This window comes from Triturus cristatus, chromosome 7, assembly GCF_964204655.1.
Source record: "Triturus cristatus chromosome 7, aTriCri1.1, whole genome shotgun sequence".
Taxonomy (NCBI): domain Eukaryota; kingdom Metazoa; phylum Chordata; class Amphibia; order Caudata; family Salamandridae; genus Triturus; species Triturus cristatus.
Genome location: NC_140590.1, coordinates 570,698,655 through 570,714,855, shown reverse-complemented (window position 1 = coordinate 570,714,855; position 16,201 = coordinate 570,698,655). Strand labels below are relative to the sequence as shown.

General features: G+C 47.7%; 1 protein-coding gene across 3 annotated transcripts in view; it reads right to left on the bottom strand.

The window, feature by feature from the left end:
• The window catches only part of ACSF2 (acyl-CoA synthetase family member 2), a 720,413-nt gene that overhangs the window by 467,249 nt on the left and 236,963 nt on the right, over positions 1 to 16,201 (bottom strand). For all 3 annotated transcript variants that reach the window (XM_085617105.1, XM_085617107.1, XM_085617106.1), the window contains exons 3-4: positions 14,082 to 14,210; positions 4,574 to 4,627 (exon numbers count right to left, since the gene is read on the bottom strand). In XM_085617105.1, coding sequence (XP_085473231.1) covers positions 4,574 to 4,627; positions 14,082 to 14,210 — 183 coding nt within the window. The remainder of the gene's footprint in view (positions 1 to 4,573; positions 4,628 to 14,081; positions 14,211 to 16,201) is intronic.

Below are 16,201 nucleotides of genomic sequence, written 5' to 3'. Positions count from 1 at the left end.
CATCCGCGAGGGTCTCAAGGCGCTGGGGGGGGGGGGCTCCACAGATCGGTTTAGCCGAAGAGCCATACTTGAGGTTCTTCATGAAGGTGTTCCGGGAAGGGGCGTGTCTGATGTCTGCCGGGAGCTCGTTCTAGGTTTTGGCCACAATGGGAGAGAATGATCTTCTGCCTGCTTTGGCTCTGTGGATGCGTGGGGTTTTGGCTAGTGTGAGGTTGGAAGATTGGAGGTTTCTTTTGGGTACGTGGAAGTTGTCTGTTGTTGAGGTTTTTGGGTCTGGTGTTGTGTAAGCATTTGTAGGCGTGGGTGAGGATTTTGAAGGGGACTCTTCTCTACGGGGAGCCAGTGGAGCCCTCGTAGGTGTTGGCTGATGTGTTCGAGCCGGGGAATGCCGAGGACGGGTCTGGCTGCGGTGTTATGTATCGTCTGGAGTTTGCGAATAGGGACTTGTTTATGCCGGCGTAGAGTGTGTTTCCGTAGTCCAGTCTGCTGGCGATGAGTGCGCAGGTGACCGCCTTCCTTGACTCGGCGGGGGGATCCATTTGAAAGTCTTGTGGAGGATGCGGAGGGTGTTGAAGCAGCTGGAGGTAATGGTGTTGACCTGTTGGTTCACGGTGAGGGATCAGTCGAGTTCGATGCTGAGGTTTCTGGCGTGGTCCGAGGTGGTCGGTGGGCTTCCGAGGGCATTCGCCCACCAGGTGTTGTCCCATACTGAAGGAGTGGTTCCGAGGACGAGGACTTCCGTCTTCTCGGCGTTGAGCTTTAGGCAGCTGTTGGTCTTCCAGATTGCAACGTCCTGCATTCCTTTTTGGAAGTTGAGTCTGGCAGTGGTGGGGTCTTTGGTGAGGGAGAGGATGAGCTGGGTGTCATCAGCGTAGGATACGATGTTGAGGCCGTGTTGTCGGACGATGGCGACGAGGGGGGCCATGTAGATGTTGAAGAGGGTCGGGCTTAGTGATGACCCCTGTGGGACTCTGCAGGTGATTTCCGTGGGATCGGAGAGGAAGGGTGGCAGTCTGATTCTTTGGCTTCTTCCGTTGAGGAAAGATCAGATCCAGTCTAGGGCTGTTCCTTGTATGCCAGCGTCGTGTAGCCTGGTGACGAGTGTGCAGTGGAAGACAGTGTCAAAGGCTGCTGATAGGTCGGGTAGGATAAGGGCTGCGGAGGGGCCGTGGTCCAGGAGGGTGTGGATGTCGTCTGTGGCAGCGAGTAGGGTGGTCTCGGTGCTGGGGTTGCTTCGGAATCCGGCTTGGGACGGGTCGAGGACGGCGTTGTCTTCGATGAACTGTGTCAGTTCCCTTTTGACTGTTTTCTCTGCAACTTTGGCAGCAAAGGGGTGGAGTGAGATGGGCCGGTAGTTCCCGAGGTCAGTGGAGTCGGCTGTGGGCTTCTTGAGCAGGGGCCTGATTCTGCGCGTTTCCAGTCATCTGGGAAGGTGCCGGTTTCGAAGGTGATGTTGATGTTGTGTTGTAGTTTGGGTGCGATGGTGGCTCTGTGGTAGATGTGTGGAGTGCAGGGGTCGGTGGGGGCCCCTGAGTGGATGCCTTTCATGGTCGAGGTGGTGTCTTTGGCCGTTGATCAGCATCCAGGTGGAGATGGTGGGCTGGCTGGTGTGTCTGGGGGCGGGCCAGCTGTGGTGTATGGTCGACAAAGGTGTCGTAGAGGGTTTTGATCTTGAGGTGGATGTAGGTTCCGAGCTTATTGCAGAGGTCTTGGGACGGGGTGATGTCTGTGGCTTCGCTGCGGGGGTTGGTGAATTCCTGAATGACACTGAAGAGTTCCTTGGAGTTGGTGGAGTTGGCGAGGATTTTGTTGTGGATGAGAGTCCTCTTGGTGGTTCTGATTTGGTTGTGGTAGTCTGTCATGGCATCCTTGCAGGTGGTGTCGTTTTCAGGTTCTTGGTGTTTCTCCAGTGCTTCTCCAGGCGTCTGCAGGTGCGTCTGGCTTCTTGGAGATCGGTGGTGAACCAGGCGGCTTTCCTGGTGCACTGTTTGTTGGGGTTGTGTAGCTGGGCAAGCTCGTCTGCGCAGTTGGAGATCCAAGTGTGGAGTTCTCTGGCTGTGACGTTGGTGTCGGATGCCGAGGTGTGGTTGTCTCGGGTGAGGGTGGAGTTCAGTTGCTCGTCGGTGACTTGCTCCAGTTCCTTCATGGTGGGCGTGGGGCTGGTTTGGGTGTCTTGGGTTTGTCGACGGTGAAGTGTACGCAGTGGTGGTCAGTCCATGGGAGTTGCATTGTGTGGCTGAAGTGAACGCTGTTTCCTGCTGAGAAAACGGGGTCGAGAATGTGACCTGCCCTCTGGGTCGGTGTGGTGACGAGTTGTTTGAGTCCGATGTTGGCGAGGTTGTCACGAAGGGTGGTGGAGTTGGGGTCGCTGTGGTTGTCAAGTAGGAAGTTAAGGTCTCTGATGAGTATGTAGTTAATTGAGGCGATGGCATGGGGTGTGATGAGGTCGGTGATGGTGGCGGCAAAGGGAGCCGGGGGGGTCTGTAGACGAGGGTTCCTCGGAGTGTGGAGTTGAGGCATGTCTGGATTTGGAAGTGCAGGTGTTCGGCGGAGGGGAAGGTTTCGCTGGATGTGGTGAGGCAGAAGGTGTTCTTGTGGGCGATGGCGAGGCCCACTCCCGGGTGGTTGGGGCGGTCCTTCCTCTGGATCTTATATCCGTCCGGGATGGCGGTGTTGATGTTGGGGGAGGAGGAGGTGTTGGTTCAGGTCTCTGTGAAGAAGGCGATGTCGTGCGAGAGGGAGTCTAGTATGTTTCAGATCTCCACGGCGTGTTTGTGCATGTAGCGCATGTTGAGGAGTATGCATCTCAGGGTGTCGCCGGTGTTGGCATCGGCGGTGTTTGAGGTTGGGGTGGTGGTGAGAGTCTGGCGGCAGTGGAAGCAGGAGAACTGTCCGTGGGTTGTGTTCAGTTTGACCTGTTGGCAATCTCTGAGTCTTCCAGGGTTGAGTGCATGGGGGGCGGTTGTGCTGTACCGGTGAATGGTCGGCGATCCAAGGTTCCTGCCGCTGGTCGTGGTCAGGTTGGACGGGCGCAGACAGGGGAGCTTTCGGCACGCCCGCTGAATGCTTCCGCTGCGCGATGCAACGTTGTATGCCCTTTTGGGCTTGTGCCAATATCAATGCATCATCAATATCTTGAAGAATGTTCTGGGTCACCAGTTTCAGAAGCAATGTTCCTCTTGACCAATTTCCACCAATATTGATAGTTAACAAGCTGAACTATAGTGGAACCAGCAAACTATCCTGCATACATTTTAATCAGACAACCTAGACATGTCTCCTACATTAACTAAAAGCCACATATCTGTGCCATTCTACAAAATATCACAGTATTGATTGTGATTTTGAATCTTCCAGTTTTGGAATTTCCTCCATAGAATATATTCACTCTCACTTCAATGCTGCAGAGTAACCCAAGAAGCGAGCATACAGCTGCTTTCCAAGAGAATTGAGGGCCTGAATATTTAAAGTGAGAATGTTGTCAATAGCTTCATTCCCTTTCTGGATGCCGGTTTGGTAGAATGCGAACATATTATGATCTTCCACCCAGGCTTCCAGGTGTTCCAACATCATTGTGGCTAAGATATTTGAATCGGTATCCAACAGAGCAATGAATCTATAGTTTCTGGGATTACTGGGATTGCATTTTCAAAGGTCAGATGTAAAGTTGATCCTTTCTAGCATTCAGGTGGGGTCCCTGAATTAACTATGCAGGAGTGCGATGGAGTAAGTAAATTTGACCAAAATTATGTGTCTTTTTTTAAGAAGTTAAAGGAGTTCCATTCAGTCCATTTGCCTTAAAATTATGGGCTTGGCTATGTCTGATTAGTTTACTCCTTTTCAATTTATAGGGCAGTTGCAGACCACAAGTTATTTGTATTGTTATCAGACGTCAAGGAACTGTGGAACAAGCTCATTGCATCTTCAACTCACTGAGTTACCATCACATTTTAAAGATTATCAAAAGACTTAATGAATCACCAAAACGCGCTCGAATCTTTAGGTCATGTTAATGCAATTCTCTCCTTCCAACGGGAATACCTATAGATGTGATTTGCATCTTACAGAGCGTGTTTTGTAATCCTTTTTCTATTTAATTTCAGTAACGTGGATAGCTTTATAATTATTAATGCATAACTACCTCAGACTTTTACATAAGATTTCTTTTAGTGTCAGCTCATAGGTAAACCACTTTGGCTTATAAAACATACCACTGTGAGGACTATGGTTCCTTGTGTACTTTGAGTTAACTTGGTTACTGTATCAGTTATAAACATGGTTCAATGATACAAGGTCAAACTAGGTATCATAGTGTCCACCTCAGAAGCTGCAGCTAAGAGATAGTTCAATTTCCATTGCTTATAAAGGTTGTTTATTTGACATCCCCATGACAGGCACGGAATTCAATTTAAGCCCTCTAACTTCCATAAAGCAGCGTTCGTAAGGTACTGTGTGTTTTGCATGCCATTCAAAAATCACGTTAAGATCTTAAAGCTATTTTGCATTTGTAAAACATTTGATTCTAGCACTTTAAGATATTTGTATTCCTGAATGAAGGATGGCATGATCTTACCTTCTTTAGTGCATACTCCAGCTCCATTAACTGGTAAGCAGGATTCACAGTCACCTTTAAGAATGAAATAAATGACAATGGGTAATATCATTACAAACAGACACAGAGCAAACAAAGTAAATATAGACACATATCAAAGGTAAGGCATTCAGCACAAAGAACAGACAAACACCAGGCAGTAGAGTTACATAATCATTTATATCCTCATCACTAACCTCTTGTGTTCCTTATTCTCTCCACCTGCCATATGCTCCTGGCATATTAGAGCCCAACCCTATGGCTCCTTCTCTCATTACACTTCCACTCTGCCCTACCTACCTACAATGCGCTGGGAAGGTATTTTCTAACTTTTCTCCCATCCCAGAAGGCGCTTACCCTCAACCATACCAGACATGATCCCAATGATTTCTCAGTTTCATCAACTTCTTCTGGACCCTAGCCCATTCCCTCTCCCACCTGAGGCCTCCGGGTCTCCTTGGGTGTCTGCCCACCTCCCAGTTGTTCTTTACACCACCGTAGTGCTCCCTTGTCATGAAGCCTCACAATAAACCTGTTCTACTCACTGGACACCTTGGTCCACTAGAATACTCAGTAACCCACACTCTAATATAGCCTTTAGCCCGCCGTAGCAGGCTATACCGGCTATTAAAGGCCCGCTGCAGAGTTTTCGGCTCGGGACTTTAACAAAGCAGCGGGACTTTAATTGCGGTATAGCCCTGCTACGAAGGGCTATAAGGTTATTAGAACATTCTGCCACTAGAGGGCAGAATGTTCTAACAAATAAAACAAAGTCGTCAGGTAGCGCGAGGGGATTGAAATCCCCTCAGGCTCCCTGAAGCCTTTGTTCACAGCCAGAGCAGTGAACAAAGAAACATTGGACTGTTGGAGCTCCGGGCTTATACCAGCCATTATAAGCCCGGAGCGCTCCATTGTTTTCAATGGAGCTGCCAACATTCCAATGTTGTAATGAGGGAAAGACACCTGAGCACACCACCCACTCCAACGCAGCCAGCGACTACATACCACCACCTAAATCCTTGCAGCCTTGTATGAGGTGGAGAGTTGGCTGAGAATGAGTTGGGAAGAAGACTATCATGGGACACTGACTCACCTCTATCATCTACCTTTTCTTTAAGGAAGGGGGAGGAAACTTACCACTCAGTTTTTCAGTTGGTCCTGATCCGAAATGGACAAATGCTATGGGACTTCTGTAACTGCTGTGCTAAGACTGGACCTCCTCGCTATGCTTTTGTGTACCCTTTTCTCCCTCTTTGTCTCTTTATAGTAATATTTAGGAACCTCCTGAACCCACCGAACGACTCATCTTGTATACTCCACTCACTAGAAGGGACATTTTCTACATATTTACATTATATTTCATGGTCCAAGTTTAGCATGTTTTGTATTATAAATCATATTACGCTGTTTAATTCAATCACAGTATATTGCATTACTTTATAGGCTTGTATGAAACTTCCTTTGTGAGCCACAGCCACCCATTGGGTCTTGTTCACGCTATGTAAAACTGCTGAACAATAAATAAGCAGAATCAAAATGCAGTGGAGCTGCTCCTTTCCCTACTCCAAGCTCTTTGCGAGGGAGCGGGGCGTGGCAGTAACCAGGGGGAATGAACATCAGATACTTCCATTGCACATTGGACACAGTAGTGTCTCTCTGTGGAGGAGGGCGTATCCTGCAGCAGGACACACTGACCAGTTAGAACACTTTTCCTTGTGAATTCCCTTGGCTTCCACGGTGAGGGCAGCTGAACCGCGCTTCCACAGGAATTCTTGAATTTTCAGATATACCTCATTGCCAGGGAGACTCACTCAACAGAAGTTTTCTGGACAGCAGGTCTTAGGCTCTGCTATCAGGTGAAGGTCGAAGACGTGCCAGAGACTGGGACTCCGGACTCCGAGATCCGCCTCTGTCTTTATGTCATTTGGATGTTTTTTGCTCGATGAGGTGAAGATTCATGGATAGCAGGTTCCTGGCTTTACTGTACCTCAGGGCTAGGTTTGTCGGCTGTAGACTCCTGTATTCCAGTAGTCCTTGTAGGTGATGCACAAGGTTTTACATCTAATGCTGAATTCCAAAAGGAGCCAGTGGAGGGATTTCAAGGTCGGATTTCCTGGAGGCCGAGGCAGAGTCTGGCTGCCTAGCTTTGCTGTAAAAAAAAACTTCTTCAGGGCCTCACCGCATATCACCACACAAGAGTGGAGCCTGGGAATGACTAGGGCTCTTGGCAGTTCATGCTGATAAGTGGCAGGATTTTGCTGGCTGGGCTAGGACAGTTGTCGGTTTACCCCACCAACAACAGTGTTAACGTGTGGGGCGAATGGGAGATCTGTACTGAAGATATTCTCCAGGTTTTTAAGTTTGAAATGTGGTTGATGGGTGATGCAGGATCCTGGGCTATATAAAAGGATTTTTGTCATGGTTGTGACCACCTAGTACAAGGATGGCTGTTTAACCCCATTTAGATAAAGGACATTTTCTTTAACCCAACAGAAAGTGTGGCCTAGGCATTCGGGGACGTTTGTTTGCCTCTCTGAGGTGTTGCCTTGTCAGAATGAGATTAGGGTATGCTCTAAAAATGTGCGCCAGTGGAAGAATTTAAATACTGAAATGCTGTGGTGAAATGCAGAAGCACTGTGAGACAACTCAGGTGAACGTTCGTATTCTTTTTTTTTATATAAAGGTTTTTATTAGTACAGATTTGAAAAATCACAATATGATGCATAGTTTGCACAAAAGGTGAAGAGCATCGCAAAACAGAAAGACACTGAATTAGGTCAGCGCTGCTGGGGCGGCCTTAAGCATGTGCAAGCAAACCCCAGGGGCCGCCACGAGGAATCGGATACAATACATATTCATGGCGGCCCCTGGCAGGGATTTGGCGGCCTCCGGCTTGGCTAAGGGGAGGATTCTGGTGCTGCGATGTCAGCACAGAACTCACTACCAATGTCAGAACTAAACCTTCCTTCCTTACTTTCAGAAAGCGGTTAGAAACCAGTCATTTACGTCGCTTCCTAGACAGTCCTGTTTTTTAAGCACACCTATTACTCCCGGTCCGTCCCACTTTACCTTCCTCAACTTCTCTTCCCTCGTACCTACTCCAACACTAGGATGAACTCTGACTGTTTCTTACTGTTGTCCTATCGAAACTTTTCAACAATTACCATTCTCTGCTAACCAAGTTACATGAAGCAAACTGCTTTCATTCACAGCGTTTTCAGTAAAACTCCCTCAAATTGAGACAATAAACGATGCGTTTTTTGACACAGCGTTGCTAGTTTGTTACTTGGCCGCTGCATTCCCTAAAATATAGGTCACGACAGCTGTGTAGAAGTGACAGATTCGGAGCTACTTCGGCCAAACGGATTCACAGGGGCCTAAATCAGCTTGCGTAGTTCGCACTGCAAGAGGTAGGACCGGTTAAGACATTGCCCCATCACCATGTCATAATTCCCTACGCTCTTTTGAGAGTAATTCTAGGTACAAAATATCATAAAGGGCGGACTATTAGGGAACTATGGGTGGATAAACCTCACACCTGCTTACGTCTTTTGCCACCTTCCTATATACTGCGCTACCACCACAGAGTAGGGCATAAAGAGGTACCCCTTGCCTCTGATAAGAGGAAAAACTGTAACAACTTTGTGTTTTTGTGCAAACCAGGGTCGGATTGACAATCGGGTGGTGCCTGAGGGGCCTGTTGCAGAAGAGAGCTAGTAGGCCGTTTTTTATCGTCTGTGGATAAAGCAGCCCAATATACCTGAACTGATTTTTCTAACCAATGGACTGCTGCAGCTTCAGGTGAGCAGTAGTCTAAGCATACCATATATTAGGCCCATGAATTGTAATTTGCAAAATGACAATTTGGCGGCCGGAGGATGCACATCATGTGGTACACCTCCTTGCCTCACGGGCTTGAGAAGGTGACAGTGAGCCTTCGAGGGAGGTGTGTCTATTAAGTAGCAAAATTACCAAGACTTTGGTGTGGGGAGGAGACTTTTGTCCTCCACCGAGGGTCACAATGATCGGACAGACAAACTGCAGTTTTCTGGGATTGAGATTGGGAGTTTCAATCAAATACTGTGCAATGGAATGAGAGAAAAAACACAAAGAACAACAAAAGTTTTAAATAAATTAGCAATTTAAAAAAAATCTGAGTAAAAAAAGAATAAACGGAAAATACCTTTTTGCAGTGCTTAATTTGAGCCAGTGGTTTCCGGTGTTCGGCACTGGTACCTAATTGTACCAAGGTTAGCCATATGTTGTATACTGGCGATACAATTTTGCTTTCCTAAGTAGGTTTGAAGGAATTTCATGCATATATCTTGATAAATTGAGATGATGTTATAAACACTCCACCGGTTTGATTTGTTCATTACTTTTTAATTTATTTTTGCACAAACCAACAGGGTTCTTTAGTAACCCCTAGCACAGTGCACACTACCCTGCCCGCTAGTAATTTCTCTTCTTATATTAAGACGCTTGACCAGACAACAAGCGTAACACTGTTGCACCTCTGCAAAAAAACATTTAATATCTTGTTCATTGGATTAAATAGGTGTGCACTTCCCCCTCGTCCTTATAGTACCAGGATTTGCCATATTCACCCTGAATGTAAATTGTCCCATACACTTGTCGATGTTGGACGCTGACGAACTATCGTTTAATTTTATGCAGGGATTAGGGGCCAGGCAGATATTGTGCCCCTCGGTCGTGAACACCATGAGGGTGCAAGGGGCTCTTACCTCTCTGTTTTTCTGTTCTTGTATGCAAGAATTAGGACTTTACGGATATGGGCTCAGTGTTGTAAGGTAATGTTAGGTTTGTACCAATAATCTATTATTTAGACCCTAAACTCTATGATGTCAAGCCTGCCGCTATCTGCAGTGGTATTGGCAAATGGTATGAAATACTACATAAGACAATCTTTGAAAGTATTTTGCCCCATGTTAGTAATTTTATTGCTTTCAGCACAAAGACTTTATTCGAGCAGAAAACACTATCTTCCAGTAAAACACCCACAAAGATGCATGGCAGAGGAACACAGTGATACACAATCGCAACAATTGAGAGCAACAACATTTTTAGGCAACATTTGGTCAAATTTCATCCAAATGGGGTTTTCTCTTTCATTCTTGCTCTACCTAGATTTAAAACACGGCAACATAAGAATCATTAGTAAATGATCAGACAAATTTTGGCAAAAGTTAAACGCTTATGTCACGAGGCGGCTATGCAGTGTCTGCAACAGACATGGCCATGCGTAAGACACCATATTCGATATGGTATCGATATTACTGTTTCCGGGCAAAGAGCCACAGATTATTTCTCTGTGGGGGGGCTGTGCGTCCGGGGCCCCCCTGTCAAGGCCCTGCAGCCGTCTGTGCCAGTCCCTCACGTCGTGTGTCACAATGCCCTCCTCTTACTAAATGTTATCGTTCTGAGACGAATTCGGAAGGGTAGGAGCAGCCGCAGGTACTGGTCATCTAACGCCTTTTCTGGACGTTTTATTAAAACACCTTCCTGAGCTCCGCCCCGCCCAGACCCCCTCTTCCGGGGCCCCCTACCTACGCTCCCTGCACAGGGCCGCCTAGAGCCGCCCCTGAGCGCTGACACACAGAGCGTGGCGAGAATGTTCATACTGAAGAGTCTTCTGATCCAATTAGTACCGTGTATAAAATATGTAGTATAGAATATATGCAGATGTGCAGTGTAATATGCCATTTATTACCATTGTGAGGAGAAGCCATGGCTCACGAGAGATGAATTCTCGAGTGAGTCGTGTTGTCCTTCCTCTCCTCAACAATAGTAATGAACAGCATGTCGTCCTCTGTGTACAGGTCCGGCTTTAGCACTGGTGGCACCCAGTGCGACGGTCTTTTTTGCACCCCCCCCCAATAGATCTCCTTCGACGATTCCCCTCACTACCACCCTTCAACAGCCAACAGTGCCCCTCATCTCTCCATAGCCCCTTGCCTCATGCATTTTATTTCTTTTACAGTGCTACTCGTTTCAGTGTGGGGTGTACATACACATTATACAAAGACAATAAATCAGACTTGTGTAAATCAGTCTATAGGAGAGGTTACATAAGACAATGATGGTTGCAATGTAGGAATTACGTCACCCATACTAGAAGTTAGTATATTTTAAATGAGAATCTGGTAATGAACTGCAAGTAAAAGAATCTCTGTGACAAAAGCAGTAACCCACAGAGCTATCCACATAAAATACAGTTCTGTGATCTGTTTGGTGCATGTTTTTTGCAGCAGGCATATTAACCCTCTGCCCTATTTTTTTTTTTTTTTTTTTTTGAAAAACCTTTATTGACATTTCAATCAATAACAAGTATGGGCCTACAACCCCCCGGGGCGGCCGCTAAGCAGTCAGAACAACAGAGATCAAATGTTAACACAGGCAGCACCTCGGGGAGCAGAATCTTCATGCTAATATAGTCTGGCCAGTGAAGAGCGCAGGTAGGACACCAGGATAAAAAGGGTTTTCATTTTATAATGGAAAAAAACAGAAGGATCAGGTGCCGAACAATTTCCCAACAGCGATAAGAGGCAGGCAGAATGATAAACGTAAGCAATAAACAGCAATCTATTGAATCAATGGCGCAGACACAGGAAATTCAGGATAGGGAAGAATATCATGCCCAGCTGCGCCTGCAGTCCCCTGCCCTAAAGCCCAGAGAACACCCCGGAAATTGTGGCACACATGAAAAGGCAACGATTCACAACAAAGAAGATGTACCACGCTGATCCCAGAAAAGAGAAAACAAGAAGAATCAGAGAAGAAAAAGGAGGCCATGGAAAAAAGAGATTAAAGACTAAAAGAATCCCCTCCCCCAACCCCCCACCCTGCACCTCTGCAGATGAGTACGGCCCCCCCCCCCCAGCAGTGTGCCTGTCGCCCTGGAACCAGACCCGAAATATAGAAGAAACAGGGAAAAAGGAGTAAGAAAAGAACCCCACCAGAAGGGGGGGGTAGAGAGAGTATTAATAAACTGGAGGAGGGCCTTCAAAACATGCCCCCGGCGTCTCCCTCCCGCACATTATGTTTCCCCCAAAGCAAACAGTAAACAACACAAAATCGACCATGTCAAGGAAAGATGGGGAGCATTTTGCACCTACTATACCGACAGTTATACCATGAGAGCACGCAACCCCGAGCCCGCCCGCCTATTAGCCGACCACCACTGAAAGAGCATTCTTATCCTTGGCCACTCTTGGCAAATCCGCCCATGCATACCCCTCGACCCGGCGCCATGTCCAATGTTACACGGTAAAGGAGCGTCCAAAAACGACCAGGAAGCGACGCACCCCGGTGGGGTGGAAGTCTCTGAGTACCAACCCAGTCAGCAGTATGGAGGAACGTCTTTCCCAGTGCTGCCCCAGGATCTGCACTGCACACAAGGTCCAGGAAGGCGGAATCAGCCAGAGTAGACAACCGTTGCTTGAGTTTTCCCAGGGTCGCCGGAGGCCGCACACCGGACAAGGCCACCCCCCCCACTCAGGTCCAATACCTCCGGGACAGATCAGATCCACAGCCAGCCGATCACACAATAGTAGACTGTCCGGAGTTTCCAGCTGGTCACTAGGCACAGGGGTGGCCCCGACGTTGTCGTCCTGAGTGCAGTGCAGGAAGTCCCTGTGTATCGGAGGACAGGCAGGCCGCAACTGTCCCAACGCTGATGCCACACCATCAAGCCTACTCCCCAATACCCAAACGCCATGAAGCAAGGTGGAATGAAGGGCACCGAGAGCCTCGAGAAGGTCCCGGTACCCCAGCACAGCTCTCTGCGATCGCTCCGCTACGCTCCCCAGAGTCGCACACTCCCGATCCTGCTGTGACCTGGTGGACAGGATGGTAGACTTCATCGTGACAAGATGGCCGCCGGGTAGGTCCAACCCGTAGTGGGACCGGGACCCAGGGGCAAGCGCATCAAGGTCCATGTCGCTGGCAAACAGGGTTCCGGAGGCAGACCAAAAATGTATCCGTTATGTAGTCACGGGCAACAGTCGTCCCCACCACGGACCAGCGCCCGCGAAAATCCGGGAGCAGCCCGCAGGAATCAGGGCGAGTTACGGGCGGCGTTCGGGCAGCTCACCGTCGAAGGCGGAGGCAATCACCGGAGAGTCGTGGAACTGCCACCCCGGGCATGCACTTGTTCCGCTCCGCTTAATGGTAGGAAGCGACCACGGCGAAATGTAGGCCGATAGTCGCACCGATCCGGCAGTCCGACTCCACCCAGTCACCAAAGGCCGTTGTTGTGAAACTGCCACCCGGCCAAGATGTCCACTCAAGGTCCCGGCTCCAGGGCCGCACAGGCCGCAAATTGCAAATACCCGTTTCTCCGGCGGTACAACCGCCAGAAACTTCGGAGTCACTCGATCGGTTGCCGCTCCCATTCACAAACACGGGCGCATAGCGCAGGCTGAGGATCTAATGCAGGATATCCGTGCGGGATACGGAGGTTCACGGAGCCGGAAGTCTACGCTGCCGTCCCGGTCGCCATCTTGGCTCCTCCCCCTCTCTGCCCTATTTTTTAATGAGTCAAAATTGCTACTAGACAAAACTCCATCTCTCCCCAGAGGAAACATTAATCAGCAGAGTTCTCTTGACATTTTTATTCTTGTTTTAACACTGCTTGGCACAAAAGGAACTGTTAGCAAGGGGTTTTAAACCTATAAATTACTTCTAAAGACAGCGCCCCTCAGCTCAGCGCCAGGTATGCCTGCACCTGTCACACCACCCTCAAGTTGGTCCTGTCTGTACATCTGCATATATGGTATGTTTTTTATGTGTACTTGTTTCAACAAAAGGTACTTAACCAAAACCAGGATTTAAGGGGTTAAATGTGTGCAGTATGGAGGAGTCACATTGAAGAGACCTTGTTACTATTAAGGGAGGCGTTTCTCTGTGTAAAAAAATTGTAAATGCGATCTGTGAGGCAGGAAAAGGTCTTTTCTCATGCAAGCTTTGCTGCACTGTGGTAAAAAACTCGACTTTAACCTTTGCACTGTAGTTATAAATGAATGAATGAATGATCATTGGTACAGTTGCTCTAAATAGCGTGAAAATTAGGCCACATTTATTTCCACTGCCATGTCACAAATATGCACACACACACACACACATATGTATATATGTGTAAAAGTTCTGCCTTAAAACAACATTCATGCAGTTTTGAGATAACCTTGAAGAACAACCTCATCAAATCTCATGCAGTCGTCTGCCTGCTGGGGCCTAAGCACCAAAACAGTTGTTCTCATCACATCATTGGTATATGAATTTATTGGTGCCAAAGTGCTGAAGTTAAGGTCTTAGATCCCTTGCAGGACTAAAGCAACATTGGCAGAGTTGTGCGATGTCTGTGCGTTGGTGGCCTGCGTGGTACAGCCATTTATTGAGAGTGTGTTAATGGCTGCTGTACATGGCTGATTGCAGGTCAGTAAACAATAAAAGTGCAGCTAGCTTCTCTTACCAGAATGATGCCGGCTTGGGCTGTGGCAAACTGCATCAAAACCCACTCGTAGCTGTTTGGTCCCCACATCCCCAGACGGTCGCCCCGCTGAAAGCCCACGGCAAGCAGCCCCGCCGCCAACTCGCCCACCTAAAAAAAAAAAACACAAGATTAAAAGAAAACTAGATATTGCTCACACACAGTCAGCACAGGGTTCAGTTCGCAAAAAATGTCAAAACGACAGCATTGGGCCCTACTAACATAAAAAGGCACCCAGGCCACCGTATGATTCAGAGAGACGTCACAAGAAGAGCATGGCGCTGCCCGCAAACCCCAAAGTTTCTCTTTTGCGAAATACGACTTGTATGCATAACCACTGCAAGCACTGTTCAACACCCAATCACAACAGGATTAGGAGTCCAACAATATTTTAGGGCTTTATACTCGTGTTCTGTGAACATGAATATTTCATTTCTACCTGGGTAGAAAGAAAACTGATCAGGGCTAGACCGGAGATTCTTAACCTTTGGACTTCTGGGGACCCCCACTTAATCATTACTGGAGTCCGGGAACCATCACTCAATCATTATTGGAACCCGGGGACCAAATTGAGTCATTATTGGCACCCAGGGACCCCGGCATAAGCAACTTTGATGCCTTAAACGGCGAAACATTAAAACAAAAATACGGAAACAAGAATTGTTACAACAAACATGTAAATACTGAAATATTTTGTCTAATTTAGAAACAAATATGAAAAGAATAATTTTAATGGGAAGGTTGGAGCTTTTTAAAATTAAGATGAGGCCACCCATCACCCATACTATGTTCTGTTCAATACACTTGCACTGCGCCCACAAATCGGAGGACACTAGCTTAATTGTTTGCATCTCATTTCAAATTCCTTGCACATTTACAGAACGTTTTAAAATTTCCAATTTTACTTCTCTTTTTATGCACACTTTAGAAATCTGTTCATATTATTTACTTTTTTAGGCAGCCATAGACAGTCCAATTAGGCATTACTTTCCTGGGGGTCCCCGGGCCACAGGTTAAGAACCACTGGGCTACAGTATCCAGATGCCGAGGTTCTATGCTCTATTAGGAATGAAAGGCTACTGGTGCCATTCTTAGTACTATTACTACAGGTAGCATCACCTAAGCAAGTAATGAGGACCCCATTTTTATAGTGCAATTAATGAAACGGATATGAAGTCATTCACTACACGACCACGACCACCAGTTTTCATTCAGCGGCCAATGGCATACCTGCAAACAAACAAATTAATGTCACCGTATGAGGAGGGGCGGGCCTACAGACAAAGGCTACCTAAGAGGCACTCTGCTCCTCACCAAGCCCCACCTTCCCATAAAAATAAGTTATCGAGGCAGTCGATGTCTTAGGTTGTTTTCACACCTTTTAATGGACATCCGCTGGTTTCTCACTAGGTGACCTTGTGTAGGGAGCCAAAATAGTGTGACACATGGTTGCACCGTGTATGCTGGCAGGTCTGCAATGGGGCATATAATAAACGTAATGTTGTCTTAAAGAACCTACCGGAGATTTAGGATGACAGCAATGCAAGAAAATCATACCCTAATAAACCTTGTGTTTGGCTAAAGAGGGATCTTCCAAGAAAACAAAATATTGTTGCGTTGCTGTAAGGAAGGGTGGTTGAAGAATTCTGTACCAAGGAAAAGGTTTCTTGCAAAGTACAACACATACAGTTATTCAGAGGAAGATGCTAGGGAGCGTGCTATAGATGGACGCACCTTAGTGAGGCTCTGTCAGCCCTGACTAAATTAATCATCATTTATCCTGAATCCGGTGGCAGATCTGGCCATCAATAGCCCTAACTGGATCGGAAAGCAAGTCAGAGATCAATTGACCTGGCTGCGAGACGTCAGAGACTACGATGTCCCTGCGGGCCGCCGCACCTAGCTGCGCCTGTGAGAAGAGCAAAGGCCGACCGGGCCACAACTGACGAGGATGCTTCGATGCTGACGGAGCCTAGAGGAGCACTGCTGGGACGGACCAGCAGCCGCTACCGTCCGAGAGAGCAGAGACTAGGAGGTGGGAGCCCGGTGAGGCGTGCGTAATCGTGAGTGAGCGGATAAGACCAGCGACCGCACCTGCACGA